This window comes from Mugil cephalus, chromosome 19, assembly GCF_022458985.1.
Source record: "Mugil cephalus isolate CIBA_MC_2020 chromosome 19, CIBA_Mcephalus_1.1, whole genome shotgun sequence".
NCBI classification, from domain to species: domain Eukaryota; kingdom Metazoa; phylum Chordata; class Actinopteri; order Mugiliformes; family Mugilidae; genus Mugil; species Mugil cephalus.
Window position 1 is genome coordinate 2,232,749 of NC_061788.1, and position 15,433 is coordinate 2,248,181.

General features: G+C 43.4%; 1 protein-coding gene across 2 annotated transcripts in view; it reads right to left on the reverse strand.

Annotated features, from left to right (window-relative positions):
* pi4kaa (phosphatidylinositol 4-kinase, catalytic, alpha a) overlaps nucleotides 1-15,433 on the reverse strand; it is a 42,001-nt gene that overhangs the window by 23,671 nt on the left and 2,897 nt on the right. For both annotated transcript variants that reach the window (XM_047569933.1, XM_047569934.1), the window contains exons 3-28: nucleotides 15,250-15,343; nucleotides 15,080-15,168; nucleotides 14,513-14,585; nucleotides 14,170-14,432; nucleotides 14,023-14,089; nucleotides 12,873-13,021; nucleotides 12,729-12,794; nucleotides 12,015-12,111; nucleotides 11,709-11,900; nucleotides 11,523-11,623; nucleotides 10,087-10,216; nucleotides 9,871-10,000; nucleotides 8,915-9,010; nucleotides 8,654-8,837; nucleotides 8,004-8,104; nucleotides 7,691-7,859; nucleotides 6,769-6,819; nucleotides 6,550-6,658; nucleotides 6,283-6,419; nucleotides 6,058-6,191; nucleotides 5,891-5,973; nucleotides 5,274-5,344; nucleotides 5,033-5,157; nucleotides 4,838-4,919; nucleotides 4,678-4,761; nucleotides 4,499-4,588 (exon numbers count right to left, since the gene is read on the reverse strand). In XM_047569933.1, coding sequence (XP_047425889.1) covers nucleotides 4,499-4,588; nucleotides 4,678-4,761; nucleotides 4,838-4,919; nucleotides 5,033-5,157; nucleotides 5,274-5,344; nucleotides 5,891-5,973; nucleotides 6,058-6,191; nucleotides 6,283-6,419; nucleotides 6,550-6,658; nucleotides 6,769-6,819; nucleotides 7,691-7,859; nucleotides 8,004-8,104; nucleotides 8,654-8,837; nucleotides 8,915-9,010; nucleotides 9,871-10,000; nucleotides 10,087-10,216; nucleotides 11,523-11,623; nucleotides 11,709-11,900; nucleotides 12,015-12,111; nucleotides 12,729-12,794; nucleotides 12,873-13,021; nucleotides 14,023-14,089; nucleotides 14,170-14,432; nucleotides 14,513-14,585; nucleotides 15,080-15,168; nucleotides 15,250-15,343 — 2,967 coding nt within the window. The remainder of the gene's footprint in view (nucleotides 1-4,498; nucleotides 4,589-4,677; nucleotides 4,762-4,837; nucleotides 4,920-5,032; nucleotides 5,158-5,273; nucleotides 5,345-5,890; nucleotides 5,974-6,057; nucleotides 6,192-6,282; nucleotides 6,420-6,549; nucleotides 6,659-6,768; nucleotides 6,820-7,690; nucleotides 7,860-8,003; nucleotides 8,105-8,653; nucleotides 8,838-8,914; nucleotides 9,011-9,870; nucleotides 10,001-10,086; nucleotides 10,217-11,522; nucleotides 11,624-11,708; nucleotides 11,901-12,014; nucleotides 12,112-12,728; nucleotides 12,795-12,872; nucleotides 13,022-14,022; nucleotides 14,090-14,169; nucleotides 14,433-14,512; nucleotides 14,586-15,079; nucleotides 15,169-15,249; nucleotides 15,344-15,433) is intronic.

Genomic DNA, 15,433 nt, shown 5'->3' on the forward strand with positions numbered 1-15,433 from the left:
AAAAAAATGCATTGTTCCTCCTCAATCTGAGGTTCAAACTATCAATTGTACCCTCTTTTCCAGCAACCTGGTGTAGACTTCCCCGGGGAGGCTGAAGAGTGTGATCCCCCTATAGTTAGAACACACCCTCTTGGTCCCCCTTCTTAAAAGATGGGAACCACCACCCCAGTCTGCCACTCCCCCAGGTGACGTCTGCAGCTCCCCGTCCCCACCGAAAATGGTGTGGACGAGTTGCCGTCTTCTGCCCCTGAGGCACCGAACGGTTCGCCAGAAACTCTTTGGAGCCAACTGATAGTCTTCTTTGATAGCCTCACGAACTCCTTCCACGTCTGTTTTTGCCTCAGCAACTGCCCTGCCTGCATACCACTTAGCCATCCGGTACCGGTCAGCTGCTTCCGGAGACCCACAGACCAACCATTGCCTGTAGGTCTCCTTCTTCAGTCTGACAGCTCCCTTCACCTCCAGTGTCTACCAGCAGGTTTGGGGGCTACCACTACGACCAGCACCAGCGACCTTGCGGCCGCAACTCACAACAGCTGCCTTGACAATGGCGGAGCGGGACATAAACCCATTTGGACTCAATGTCCCCCTCCACCCTCCGGACGTGGTTGAAGCTCTGTTGGAGGTGGGAGTTACAGACCATCTTGACAGGTTCTTCCGCCAGGCGTTCCCAGCAGACCCTCACTATTCGTTTGGGCCTCGCAGGTCTGCACGGCATCTTCCCCTGCCATCTGATCCAACTCGCCACCAGGTGGTGATCAGCTCTGCTCCTCTCTTCACCCGAGTGTCCAGAACATACGGTCGCAGGTCAGATGGTCCGACTACAAAGTCAATCATCGACCTACGACCTAGGCCGTCATGGTGCAGTTATGGACAGACTGTGACTTGCACAGTAGTCCAATAACTGAACACCGCTCGGGTTCAGATCAGGCAGGCTGTTCCAAACACATCCCTCCAGGTCACGCTGTCATTGCCCATATGAGCGTTGAAATCCCCCAGAAGGACAATGAAGTCCCTGGTCAGGACACAGTCAAGTGTCCGACCTAGGACCTCCAAAAAAGGCGGGTGCTCTGAACTGCTGTTCGGCGCATAAGCGCAAACGACAGTCAGGACCCGTTCCCCGACCCGAAGGCGCAGGGAAGCAACCCATTCGTCCATTCCGGGAGAAACCCAACATAGAGGCAGAGAGTCATGGGGCAAGCAAAAACTCCCCCCATGGCCCTCCGCCTCTCATCCGGAGCAACTCCAGCAAAGAAAAGAGTCCAATCCCTCTCAAGGAGTTGGGTCCCGGAACCAACGCTGTGTGTCGAGGTGAGGCCGACTATATCCAGCCGATAACCCTCAACCTCTTCCACAAGCTCCAGCTCCTTCCCCACCAGAGAGGTGATGTTCCATGTTCCAAAAGCCAGTTTCCATAACCAAGGATCAGACCGCGAGACCCCCGCCTCCGTCTGCCGCCCGATCCACACTGCACCGAACCCTTCCAGGACGTCCTATGAGAAAAGAGCAGGTGTTTTCCGCCTAACAAACAATCTCCATCACCACTTTGTCACTGATGTCACAGGTTTTTTTGGGAGAAGATCTCCAGAACTTCCACTTCCTCTGCACCTTGTCCTCCTTTTTATTCTCCTTCTTCTGGAGTTTGGCTTTCTTTTTAAGCTCTTCTCTCTCTTCTTTCTCCTTCTTTTTCACCTGTTTCTTTTCTTCTTTCTCTTTCTTTTCCATCAGTTTCTTTTCTTCTTTCTCTTTCTTTTTAAGCTCCTTCCTCTCGTCTTTCTCTTTCTTTTCCATCAGTTTCTTTTCTTCTTTCTTTTTCTTTTTAAGCTCCTTCCTCTCGTCTTTCTCTTTCTTTTTCCTCTCTTTCTTTTCTCTCTTAGTCTCTGTCTTTGTCTCTGTCTGTTGAGCCTTCAGCTCATTGAGCTCCTCGGCTTCTCTCTTTGATTCTGACAGATCTTTCCTCTCTTCTTCCAGCTGTTTCTTGGCTTCAGTCAGATCTTTCTTCTCCTCTTCCAGCTCTCTTTTCTCCTCTGTCAGATCTTTCTTCTCCTCTTCCAGCTCTCTTTTCTCCTCTGTCAGATCTTTCTTCTCCTCTTCGAGGTCGCTCTTTTCCTCTTTGAGATTTTGCTTCTCTTCTTCCAGTTCTTGCTTTTGCTTTGCCAGAGCTTTCTTCTCCTTCTCCACTTCCTTCTTTGCTTCTGACAGGTATTTCTCCTGCTCCATCAGTTTCTTGATCTTCTCCTCCATTTCTTTCTTTGTTGACTCCACTTGAGTTTTTTCCTCTTTCAGCTCTTTCTTCTCTCTCTCCAGCGTCTTCTTCACTTCCTGAACATCATTCTGGGCCTCCTTCAGCTCCTTGTCTTTCTTTTCTTTCTCCAGAATGTTGTTCTCTTTTTCCTCCACGAGTTGCTTCTTTTCTTGCTTCATCTTTTTCTTTTCTTCCTTCAGCTTTGTAATGGCCTCTTTAGCTTTTCCTTTGGTCTCATCCAGAGCTTTCTTTTCCTTCTCCAGTTCATGTTTGTCGTCCTGGAGCGCCTTCTTCTCCTCTTCCACCTCTTTTCTTAATTTGTCCTCCAGGGCGCTGTATTTTGCAGCCTCGTCTTTGCGGAGGATTTCATTAAGTTCATCGGAGAGACTTTCCTTCTCCGTGTTGAGGAGCAGGATTTCGCTTTCTCTCTGGAGGAGCAGCTCCTTAAGCTCATTTAACTCCTGCTGGTCGTCTCTGGAGTTGTCGTCGGTCTGTGTGCAGGCCTCTGTCTTCAGCTGGTTGTCCATCTCTTTTGGGAGTTCTGGTACCTGCTGCTCCTGCTCCTTCGTGTCCTCTGCCTGTTTATCTATTTTCTTCTCAGCCTCACTCAGCTGATTCAAAAGGTCGGCTCTTTGTCTGAGCAGATTCAGCACATGTGAGTGCAAAAACTGCATGGTCTCCCTTAAAAAGTCATTGTCGTTTTTAATGACCTCCATTTCGCTTTGCAGCTGAATGAAGTAAGGGTTGAACCTGATTGACAAAGGATCGTGGGCATTGAAGATGCACTGCCCTCCGGGTTGGGGAGCGTTGAACACACACCCCTCTGTGGGTGGGGGTGCATTAGCTGTGAATGCCCCTGGGGGCAGTTGGGGAGCATTGCAGGCAAATGCCCCTGTGGGCAGTTGGGGAGCATTGACCACATGCTCCACCGTCGGTTGGGGAGCATTGGCCTGAAGAGGATTGCTCACCCTCCACACTTGTGCTGGGTTGGAAGTGTTGTCCATTGGATCGGGAAACTATTACAGTAAAGAAATGTAACAGTAGATATCTGCTGGAACAGATTAGAAGTTGTCTGCAGTAGACAGCGCTCCTCTGCTGATCCTTGTAGTTGTCTGTAAAGACGGGGGCTTTGTGTTGACGTACGTCGGTGTCTGTGTAGACTGGTTTTCTAGATGCTTCTTCACGGTAAACTGTGATGAATCGATCCGAACTTCTAGTAGATACGAAGTGTCTAATAGATGAGTCTATTGCCGTGTGTGAGGGGGAGTTATAAGCTCTGATCATGACCGATGATGTCATAATTCTACTGCCTTTGAAGATGAAAGGAAGCCCCGCCCACAGAGAACAAAGCCTGAAAAGATCAAAGACAACAGGCCCCGCCCACAGAAAACATTCCACATTCCACCAGAAACCAACACAGAACAGAGCAGCAAATTAGGCCACGCCCACATTTGGGTGAAATCAAACCACTGGCAGTAAACACAACTCCCTTCATAATCACAACATATATATAATGTTGTTGCCTAGTGATGCTTGGTGATGTAATATATCAAAAAAAAAAAAAAAAAAACTTGAAAAAAGAGGGGCTGTATGACCTATAGCCGACCGACTGAGAAATGGGTGAAAGACCCTCTCAGAGGCCATAGGTGTCATACCTGGACATTTACTCTCACATCAGTGAATCACCCGTAATATGTGACATATATTGTTACATATTGTTAAGGGAATAAATCATGGCATAAATACAGCCAACGTTAACCCTTTCATTAAAAGACTCTTTACAGCAACGTAACTCTGTCGCTACCTACTGTCATTTCAGTTCAGCATCAACATTTACTACTTTGACTATTTAACATGAATTTTGAATTTTTAACATCATAACTAACAACTCCGTCGACTGACATTCTCTAACGTTCAATCATCATCATGATTAAGTATTTGCCGCACAAATACAAGAATACTGGTGTTTTTTCTCCATTATTATATTCAATTTTAATATATCCAGTGTAACGGTGTATTTGAGTTTGGAACACTGCACCGCAAGACACTGTTTCAAACTGGACCATTTCAATGCAGCTTCTAAACACACATGGTGCCACTGTGGCCGAAAAACGAAGCAGCAGCAAAACGAGAAGAAAAAAAAGGCGCCATGTTTGGGGGGTTTTTTTGAGGTGAAAAAAAAACTTTTTAATTTTTTTTGTGGTTTCTGATCTAAAATGATTCATTATTTACTTAAAAGGAAACTGAAGTTACCTGTAGGTGTGACTTGGTGACAGACGGAGCCCACTTCATAGCCTCTTTGAGGATCTCTCCACAGCGAGCAGCAAAATCCTTCACTATGCTCTGGAGGTTCAGAGGAAACGATTCATGGTGTTTAATGAGTTAAACAGAGATGTGAGAATTAAAGAGTGAACACAGAGTCAGTGTGGTACCTCTCTGGCTTCATATGTGTCTGGGACGGTGATTCTGTACGGAGTGTCTGGGATGTCGTAGTAAGGCTGGTCTTTATGGATGTCCTGAAATAAGAATAATGATAATAAAAATAATAATAATGATTCTGTCTCCTGTTTATTTTGGGTGATGGAGACTCACTGCGCTGAGGGACAGGGACAGAGTCTGGAGGATGTCCAACATGGTCTTCAGGACACGGCCGCTCCACAACAGATGAGGGAACCTGGAGGAAAGAGACGACAACGTTTTACACTCTGATTCTGGTTCTAAACTCTGGTTCTGGTTCTAAACACTGAGTCTGGTTCTGGACTCTGAGTCTCTGAGGTGAGGTCTCACGTTTCAGCCAGGCCGGACAGATATTTATCAGCCACTCTCCGAATCCTCTTGTGGATGTGGTTGAAGTTGACCAGCAGGAACTGAGCGTGACGTTCCAGCTCCTCCTCGTGGGCTTTGGTTTTAGCCTGAACAACATTTACATTAATCATCATTATTATTATTATTATTATTATTATTATAATAACAATAAAAGACACCTTAGAAACCTGTAAAAGTCTGACTCTAAACAGGATACACTCACTTTTTCAGCCATCATTTGCAGGAAGACCTCAAACACCTTGTCGCTAACAGCAATCACACACTGCATCATACCTGCAAGAGCACAATCAATGCATTAAAAATGTGTATTTGGAGTATTAAGTCGTTTTATTTGTACAGCATATACATCAGCATGTTGCATCATGAGAAGACCCCAACACGAGCCACATTTAACTATGAGCTTTATCAAAAAAAAACAAAAACAGTAGCTCTTCCTAGCCTCAAAGCTAATACTATCTCCTCCTAGCCTCTCAGCTAAAACTAGCTCTTTCTTATACTGACATGTATCTGTGTGTGTCCTGTGGGAATGTACGATAACGTATTTTTACGGGTGAGCTACGGCTACGAGGACGTCATCAACTTGTGTTTATCAAATTTATCGCGAGGTGGCAAATTCTCATTGTGGGAATAGTTTGTGGCGGTAAGTCGCGTACGATAAGTCAGCGCCCATTTCTACTCGTCCCATATGAAAGGTTTGCAAAAATAAGATAATGTCTAAGGATAGCAACGTCTTAAAGGGATTTATATGTGCAAAGAAGGATTTTAAATTCTGAGGCTTTTATTGCTTTTAATGGAACGTTATCGTCGGGTTCTTCTCACCAGATTTATCCTTCTGTATCGCTCTGTCCTCAAAGTATCGAAACATGACCTGGAAACGGTCCGAGTCCAGAGAATGCAGCATCCTGAGCAAGAACAGACGAGAACGGAGATTTAATTAACGGGTGACGCGGAGCTGGTGCGATTTCTGTCCGGATGTGTCGGCCGACCTCATGTACTCCAGCCTGTACACCGACAGCAGATACGTGGACATGGCGAAGTCCAGCTTGTTGATGAGAGCGGCCACTTCAGGAGGAGGATCCAGGAGGTTGATGATTGTCCCGCGCAGATCGTTCAGCTCGGCCTGAGATTAAATTTAACGAGTCGGAAAAGGTTTGTAAAATAAAATGGAAAAATAAGCTGAATAATGTGCGTTGGTGTGTTTGATCTGGTACCGGAGTCACGGTGTCATTCTTCAGAGCCGAGTTGTACTGGAGCTCCGAGCGGAGAGGTTCTCCACTGGGGAACGTGAGCAGAGGAGATTTGGTGGCGATCTCACAAACTCCTTCGTACCACTCCTCCGGCCACAGACCTGAACATGCAACAGCAACAGAAAAGGTTTAGACAAGGAAGGAAGATCAAGAGACTGCTTCCTTTTAATCTTAATTCTCGAATGAGATTCTGGAGGGACGAGCCGTGCGGTAAATAAAGACTCTTCCTACCTGAGCCCTCGACAGCGAAGCCCATGACGACGGAGTAGAGCCAGAAGTCCCTGAAGAGCTTCTGCAGACGAGGCTTCGCTTCCTTAATTGGTGGCAGCCTCTTAGTGAGCTACCAGGGGAACGAGAGGGGAGACCAGTGTGTGTTAATAAAACTATTTAAGCTGCTCGGTCCCAGACACGGTGAAGAAGTCTGTAATAATAATAATAATAATAACCCACCACTGCAATAACAGGGATTAAGACGCCGAGGTTTCCAGCGCTGCTCGACGCCTGCACACACACAACAAAGCAGATTAAATTCAATTTAGTGATGATGTTGAGAAATAAAAGCATCTCCAGATGTACGTGATGTTTTTTTTAAATGCACAAGAAAATACATTGAATTCCTCTATGAGACTCTTTAAAGAACAAAAACATTATTTTATTTCAGGAGTAAACTTGTGGCCAAACTAATAAAGTCTCAATAAACCGAAGTAATGTAGTGATGGTAGCTACTCCAGTAAATTAGCATAATTTAGTTATATGTTCATCTGGATTATATTCTGAATATTTATTTATTTATTCATTTGCACAAACATAAAAAACACATGTGACAGGTAAGGTCAAGAAGCCTTCAGGTTAATAAAAAACGTCCAATAAACTAAAAAATGTGAAAAATACATACAGATAATTCAACACCTAACAGTAGCTCCTCCTAGCTTAATAGTAGCTCTTCCTAGCCTCTCAGCTAATAGTAGCTCTTCTTAGCTTCATATCCTAATAGTAGTTATTCCTAGCTTCATATCCTAATAGTGGTTAGCTCTCCTAGCTTTCTAGCTCAGCTAATAGTAGCTCTTCCTAGCCTTTCAGCTAACAGTTGTAGCTCTTTCTCATACTGACATGTATCTGTGTATTACAGGTGAACTATGGCTACGAGGACGTCATCGACTTGTGTTTATCACATTTATCGTGAGATGGAAAATTCTCAATGTGGGAACAGTTTTTGGCAGTAAATCATGTGCAATAAGTTATTGGTATTGAAAGGTTTGCAAAAAAAAAAGATAATGGCTAAGGATAGAAATGCAACAAATTTATCGTCAGTTTGGCTAAAATGTACGGGGATAAATGTTTGAGCCCACATCGTCCATCTCCAGGTTCGTACCTTCAGAGCTGGTCCTTTGTCTGAAGCCCTCTCGCTCGCTCTCTTCCCCTCCAAACCCAGCTGAACAAAAAGCTCCAGCAGGTTCACCAGCAGCTCATCGACCATGTGCTCAGCCTGAAGGTTCGCCGCTATGTTACCCAGAGCGTTGATCACAGCCAGCGAACAGTGTCTGCACAAAGAACAGGGAACAGTTTTTACACCATCACCTCCTGATTCTGTCCCTTTTACACTCAGAGTCGGCAAAAACGTTTTGTGTCTGGTTTTCTAGGACAAATCTAAAGCCAGTGAAGCTGCCTCTGGTGGTGGAGCTCACCTGTATCCGTGGTCCTTGTAGTCTTTGGTGGAGTAAACCATGGAGCTCGCCTTGACACTGATTTGCTGGAACAAATTCCAAACCTCCTGGTAGATGTATTGCTGAAGAGGAATGAGAGAAAAGTTTGCAAAGTCACAAAAATATTCATCTTAAAAACAAGGTACATACAGACAAACCACCATTTAATATCTGTACTAGGACCCTCTACATCAATGACAATTTAATTTAATCAATTTAAAAAATATATATATTTAATTGGGCTTACATAATTACACTTAATTTCACTTGTCTTGTCAATATTATAATTATTATTATATATATTATACTATTAACTGTGAATTGTTATTAATATTATACCCCATTATTATTTTACTTATTTGCATTCTGTTCAGTTTGTCTTCACTAATAATTATTATAATAATAATATATAATAATAAATAAGAGCTACCACCTTTACATTTACAGTTTATATTTATATGTTATTTTATTTTTGTTATAAATTAATACCTATGTTTTTATTTACCTTGTATATAATTATTCCCGTTTCTACTGTAGCATGTGACAAATAAAACCTCATCTTAAATCTTAAAGAATCTATTGTTAAATAAATAAATAAATAAATAAATAACTTAATAAATGTGAGCGCTGACATTGCCCGTGATGACCATGCAGCCGAGCTGGTCTATGATGAGGACGTCGAGCTGGGACGGAGGCTGACAGAACTTCTGCTGGAGGATCTGCAGGATGGGCTCCATGACTCTGGGAGTGTCGCGCAGAGCCACAGCGATGTGGCCCAGAGCCCTGATGGTGTGGTCGGGGATCAGGTGAGCGTCCCTGAGGGGAGGAACAACTTTGATTATTTTCTTTTATATTATTATTATTAAACAGGTTTATTTCTGAGTCTGACTTACTTGTCGTTTTCCTGATAGATGTAGAGACGGTTAGACAAGCTGGCAAGAAAAGCTTCCACTATGACGTTGTCCATCGTCAGTCCAGCTTTCAGGCACCTGAGGACGGACAGAGACAATATATCGTCAATTACATATCGGCACTAATGTCTTTATGTGAGGACTAACAGTAACGTATGTCGACATTAAATTCACAGACACATTAAACCAACGTCTCTCTTCTGATAAGTTGAAATTAGCTGTTACCTGGTAGGCCAGGGTGCCAAGAAGAGCTAATATTTATTGGAGGTTGGCAGGTGCTACAACTAGCTGGGAGGCTACGAATATAAGTTGGGCGGCCAGAAAGAGCTATTATTAGCTGAGAGGCTAGTTATATTGGCTGGGAGGCTAGGAAGAGCTACTATTAGCTGTGAGGCTAGGAAGCTAGGAAGAGCTGCTATTGGCTGGGAGGCTAGGAAGTTAGGAAGAACTGCTATTGGCTGGGAGGCTAGGAAACTACTAAGAGCTGCTAGCTGCTATTAGTCCGGAGGCTAGGGAGCTACTGAGAGCTGCTATTGGCTGGGAGGCTAGGAAATTAGGAAGAGCTACCATTAGCTGGGAGGCTAGGAAGTGCTGCTATTAGCTGGGAGGCTAAGAGAAGCTAATATTAGCTGGGAGATTAGGAAGCTAGGAAGAGCTGCTATTAGCTGGGAGGCTAAGAAGTGCTGCTATTGGCAGGGAGGCTAGGAAACTACTAAGAGCTGCTAGCTGCTATTAGTCAGGAGGCTAGGAAGCTACTGAGAGCTTCTATTAGTTCAGAGGCTAGGAAGCAGGGAAGAGCTACTATTAGCTGGAGGCTAGTAAAGTAAGAAGCGCCGCTATTACCAAGAGCTAGCTTTGCTCACCAGGGAAGAACCTGATATTATTTATTGTTAGTGTTAAGTTCACGTTGTTGTTTTCTAAACTGTAGAAATCTTCACCTGCAGATGTTGTCGATGGAAATGTCCCGGAGCTGCTCGTACATCGAGGGCTGAGTCTTCTTGCTGGAGTGGCTGCTGAGTGTGGACTGAGAGTGTTCGTTGGTCACATGGATCTTTATCTCTCCGCCCCCTTTTATAAACGATTCTTCTGTCAGACCGTTTAATTTATTCATTTATTTATTTATTAATTTCTTTGAGCAGATGTGCTGTCGTTACCTGAGACACTCTGGCTGTGATACTTATACAACTTGACCAGAACCGGAGACGGAACCACCAGGAAGTCTCTGAGCGACATGGTGACGGAGTGGGCCACCACAGGGAAGCGTTCACACAGACGACCCAAACCCTGCACATATATAAATATAAACACAAACATGGACACAAACACAAACACAAACACGGGACACAAACACAAACACAAACATGGACGCAAACACAAACACAAACACAAACACAAACATGGACACAAACACAGACACAAACACAAACATGGACACAAACACAGACACAAACACAAACATGGACACAAACACAGACACAAACACAAACATGGACACAAACACAAACACAAACATGGACACAAACACAAACACAAACACAGACACAAACACAGACAAAAACATGGACACAAACACAAACACAAACACAGACACAAACATGGACACAAACACAGACACAAACACAAACATGGACGCAAACACAAACACAAACATGGACACAAACACAGACATGGACACAAACATGGACACAAACACAAACACAAACACAAACACAAACACAGACACAAACACAAACACAGACATGGACACAAACATGGACACAAACCCAGACATGGACACAAACATGGACACAAACACAAACACAAACATGGACACAAACACAGACATGGACACAAACATGGACACAAACACAAACACAGACACAAACACAAACATGGACACAAACACAAACACAAACACAAACATGGACACAAACATGGACACAAACATGGACGCAAACACAAACACAAACACAGACACAAACATGGACACAAACATGGACGCAAACACAAACACAAACACAAACATGGACACAAACACAAACACGGACACAAACACAAACACGTTAATGACATAATTGAGAACTGATCCAACAACAAAATCATCTTCTTCTTCCTCCATATTTGTTCTTCCTCTCTTTCTTCTTTTTCCTCTTATATTTCTTCTTCTATCACCTACCTCTTTATTTTTCTTCCTCCCTATTTCCTTTCTCCTCTCTCCTTCCTCTTCTTCCTGTCTCTTTCTTCTTCTTCTTCTTCTTCTTCCTCACTATTTCCTTTGGTTCCTCCCTTATTCTTCATCATCACACTTTCCTCTTTTTCTTCCTCCTCCTTCCATCTTCTACCTTCAACTTATTTATATATTTTTCATGTATAAATAAAAAAAATAAGTCTCATTCTGTGAAAATATGTTCACAAAATTGAATAAAGTGTCGTTCTAACATCTCTTCCTCCCTTCATCTTCTACCATCTTTCTTGTAGAAGAAGACGAAGACGAAGAAGAAGACGAAGAAGAAGAAGAAGAAGACGAAGAAGAAGAAGAAGACGAAGAAGAAGAAGAAGTAGAAGAAGAAGAAGTAGTAGTAGAAGAAGCAGAAGAAGAAGCAGCTGTTACCTGGAGGCAGCAGATGAGGAGCGGCATGTGAGCGATGATGACTTTACTGGACGTCTTCGACTGAAGCTTCTCTGAGAGCTTGGTGCAGAGGTTCTCAGCTCCTGTATATAAAACATTAAAAAGGAAACAGGTTTACGGCGGCGTGGTTACCGTGGAGACGGGTGGAACCAGAGGAACCGGCCTCACCCTGCTCCTCGGTCACGGCCCAGACCATCAGGTCCACACAGGCGGCGTTGGCCTGGCAGCGAAGCTTCAGAGGACTCAGCTCACTCTGCAGGTACTCGACGTCGTGGAGGATCCTCTGCAGCTCAGACTGGCTGCTGCTGAACTGCTCCAGCACGAAGTCATGGACCTCCTTCACGTAGTCCGTCTGAAGGTCTGGAGAGAGAAGAAAAAACAACCTCCATATGAGTATGTGGCGCAAAGACTACAGGTATTACGGTACTTTGGGTGCAGACTTTGCTTTGTTCATGGATAATCTTCATCACTTACCTTTCAGATTGTACAAGGTGTCTCTGAGCATTTTAAATATGGCCACGTACAGAGGGTCGCTGAAGGTTTTATAGTGGAGATGAAGACCAGGATTGACCTGACAACAAAGAGAAGGATGATGTATGGACTCGAATATATAAAGAGCGTTATTAGTTGGGTGGAAAAAGGCTTAAAGATTGATATAATTTAATATATATATATATATATATATATGAGAATTACATTCAAACTAAAGAACCAAAGTGACGTTCTTGAAGAGAACTGGTCTCAGCTATATGTTAAAAAGACCAAGGTAAAGTCTACCCTTTTATAAGAATTGTTTTTTTTATCCCTTATTATATATATTATATAATATATTTACATCCGTATGTACAATGTGTGTATGTTGACTATGTTGTTGTTTTACTTAGATCAAACTTATACCCAAACTAATGGAGAGATTAAGTAGGTACCTCCTACTTTCCATATGTGTCCTGTAATAAACTCGGCCTAGTGCTACTTATAAACATACATTATTATTTTGCGTTTAGTATTAAGCTATTTTTTACTAAAATATGTTGGATTCATGTTAATGTGTATTTAAAGAAAATTCCATTCATGGGGGAAATTAATAAAAATTAAAAAGATTTTGCAGGTCCCCTCCTCGTCATCTTACGTTATGTTGTATGTTTTAAACTAAAACTAATAAAGAATGTAAACATGTAGAAGTCAAACCTGTAGAAATTCGGCCAAAGTGTCGTCCAGTGTTTTCAAAAAGGACTCGGACACAAACTGTTCAACCTGTTCAGAGAAAGAAACAACAAGTGAAAGTGACGCTCTACGATAATAACGGAGGATGGATGAGCTGCTGTTACTGACCATGTTGAGGAGCTGACGGAGCGTATCCAGAGGGACGAGGAACTCTCCAGAGCTGCTCCCGGTGAAAAGGGGGGAGACGGAGAAGCTGGAGCTGATGGTGGAGAAGTAATAGTCGGGGTCGACTGCGCTGCCGTCAGGGAGATATGAGCCTGAGCAGAGACATGGGACAGGAAGTCCAGGGAGGATTTCAGAATAAAATGTTTCCTGAATGGTTCAAAATCTGACTCAGACACTTAACCCTTCATGAAATACGCTAATACTGTTTTCACAGGACGTCAGAATACTGTAAAATAAAAATACATCAAGATTAATGGATTTACTATGTGGTTCCTTGTCCTTAAGTGGTAAACAAATGTAAACATGTATTTACTTCAGGGGTCTTCAGTGTTTGTCAGGTTAAAGGACAAACACACTGACAAATAACGTCTCCTGCTTCCATTTATCCCTTTACTAAAATATGTTGGATTCATGTTAATGTGTATTTAAAGAAAGAAATGTGCAGAAGAAAGTTAAAAATTAAGAGGAAAATTAAAATATATATATATATATATATATAAAAGATGTCCAATCAACCAAAGATTTTGTGACCCCACCCCCGACTGCAGAACCTCCACGAACCCCCTGACGAAGACCAGTGATTGATTAGTACGGTCTGAGGGCGGAGCCACAATATCGATGCCCCGCCCACACCTCCTCCAGTCTCACTCATGTTTTAATTTAATTAATGCTACACTCTGCTCCACCTCCACCAGCTACAAGGAAATGTTGGATTATACACTGAACTTATTTTAAAAAATTGTGTTTATGACTCTCATGGTCCCACAGGTTCTTCTTTACGGTTGGCATGGCAACATAATGACAGTGGCCATTATGTCACTTCCTGTTTCTATAGCGTCAAATATCTAAAACAAAACTTGTCCAAATAAAAAGACACTTGAACTTCACCACCGTTATATTTACTACCTAAAATTATAGAAACCAGAAAAACATTATTTGACATATATCTTAGTGTTTAAGTTTCGACCCAAGTCCCGCCCATTAACATGGAGGAGGCGGAACTAAAGACCTGCACTGCAGTCAGTCACCAGGGGGAGCTCTACTTGCTTTTGCTTCACTTTAGAGGTTGAAGTTCATCCTTTCATCCACTTACCTTCAAAGTACTGAGCGCAGGGATCGGCCGGGGAGCTGGGAGTCAGACCCGCTCTCTCTGGACTGGCCTGAAAACAAAGAGAAGAACTCACATCCGTTCTCTGAGACGGAGCCTCGTGATTGGGCGGCGTTCATTAAATATTAATACCTGCTGCGACACGCTGGACGTGGAGGAGCATTTACGCCTCAGAGTGTCTCCCTGACACACCGTGAGCAAGGAGCTCGGCAGGATGGAGCGGAAGTCGTTGAAGGAGCGTCGGCGGGCGGCGTCCAGGTCTTCGTTGGTGGACAGGACGGGGGCCGCGGGGCGAGGGAACAGCTTCGACAGCAGAGGCTCGTCCGTGTTGCTGTATCGGCCGAAAGCTCTGGCGACGCCGAGGAGGGCGGGGACAGTGTACCTGCACAGGTAGTCTGCAGGGAGGGAGGACACGAGACACGTTAGGACACAGGAATAGAACAAAAAGGAAGAAGACGTGGATTAAAGTCCGCACCTTTATCGTGATCCTCTGGGTTTTTGCAGATGTCCTGCAGGACCTGCATGATGTCCATGATGGCCTCCAGGATCTAACACAGAGTTTAGAAATCATCATTTCTACCACATTTTTCTTATCTTTTAACTCAATTTAATGCATTTTCTAAAGATAAACTTAAAGTAATCCATCGTCTTGACGTCTTGTGAGTTTTATCTTTAAGTTTTAAGTTAAAAAAAAAGAGGAGGATATTAGATAGAACTGTTACTATAAAATGGACATATTTTTAAAACAAGGCTCCACAAAAGAGGATTTATTTTACGTCACTCCCTGTTTAAGATATTTAAAGTAAGTAGATGCTGGGATATTTAAGTCAGGGCCTTTTACATAATGACAGACTTTGGCAGTAACATTTATAGAACCGTTTATGGTGGAAATAAGACGTTTATTTCAAAATAGCCCCATATACGTCTCTGTTCAAATGGAGAAGAGAACGTCCTCTGGCGACGGACAAAATTCTGATCTGCTGGGAGTTGATTCTGCTCTGACGTGGCCTAATGTTTATCTGACATGTATAAAGCTACAGACCTGCCCTCGCAGGGTCTCGTCCCTCTGGGCCACGTCTGAGAGCAGCGTGACAAGAGAGAAGCTGAAGTTCTCTGCAACAGGAAGCGTGTCTGCAAAACACCATCAACGACAGTAAAACAGAAGAAGCCATGAGCAGTAGTTAGATGAGTGATTATTATCATCATGCAAACCTCTTCCTTTGCGCTCCGAGCTTTCTTCAATCCACTGAACTTTAGGAAGCCCTTTGAGGAGCCCGAGCAGATACGGGACGATGGCATCTTTGTGCTGGGACACAGTAATTAGCGTTAGCGACGTCAGTAATAATAATAATAAATAAAATAATACAACATATAGAAGAAGAGGTGATGGGGGGAG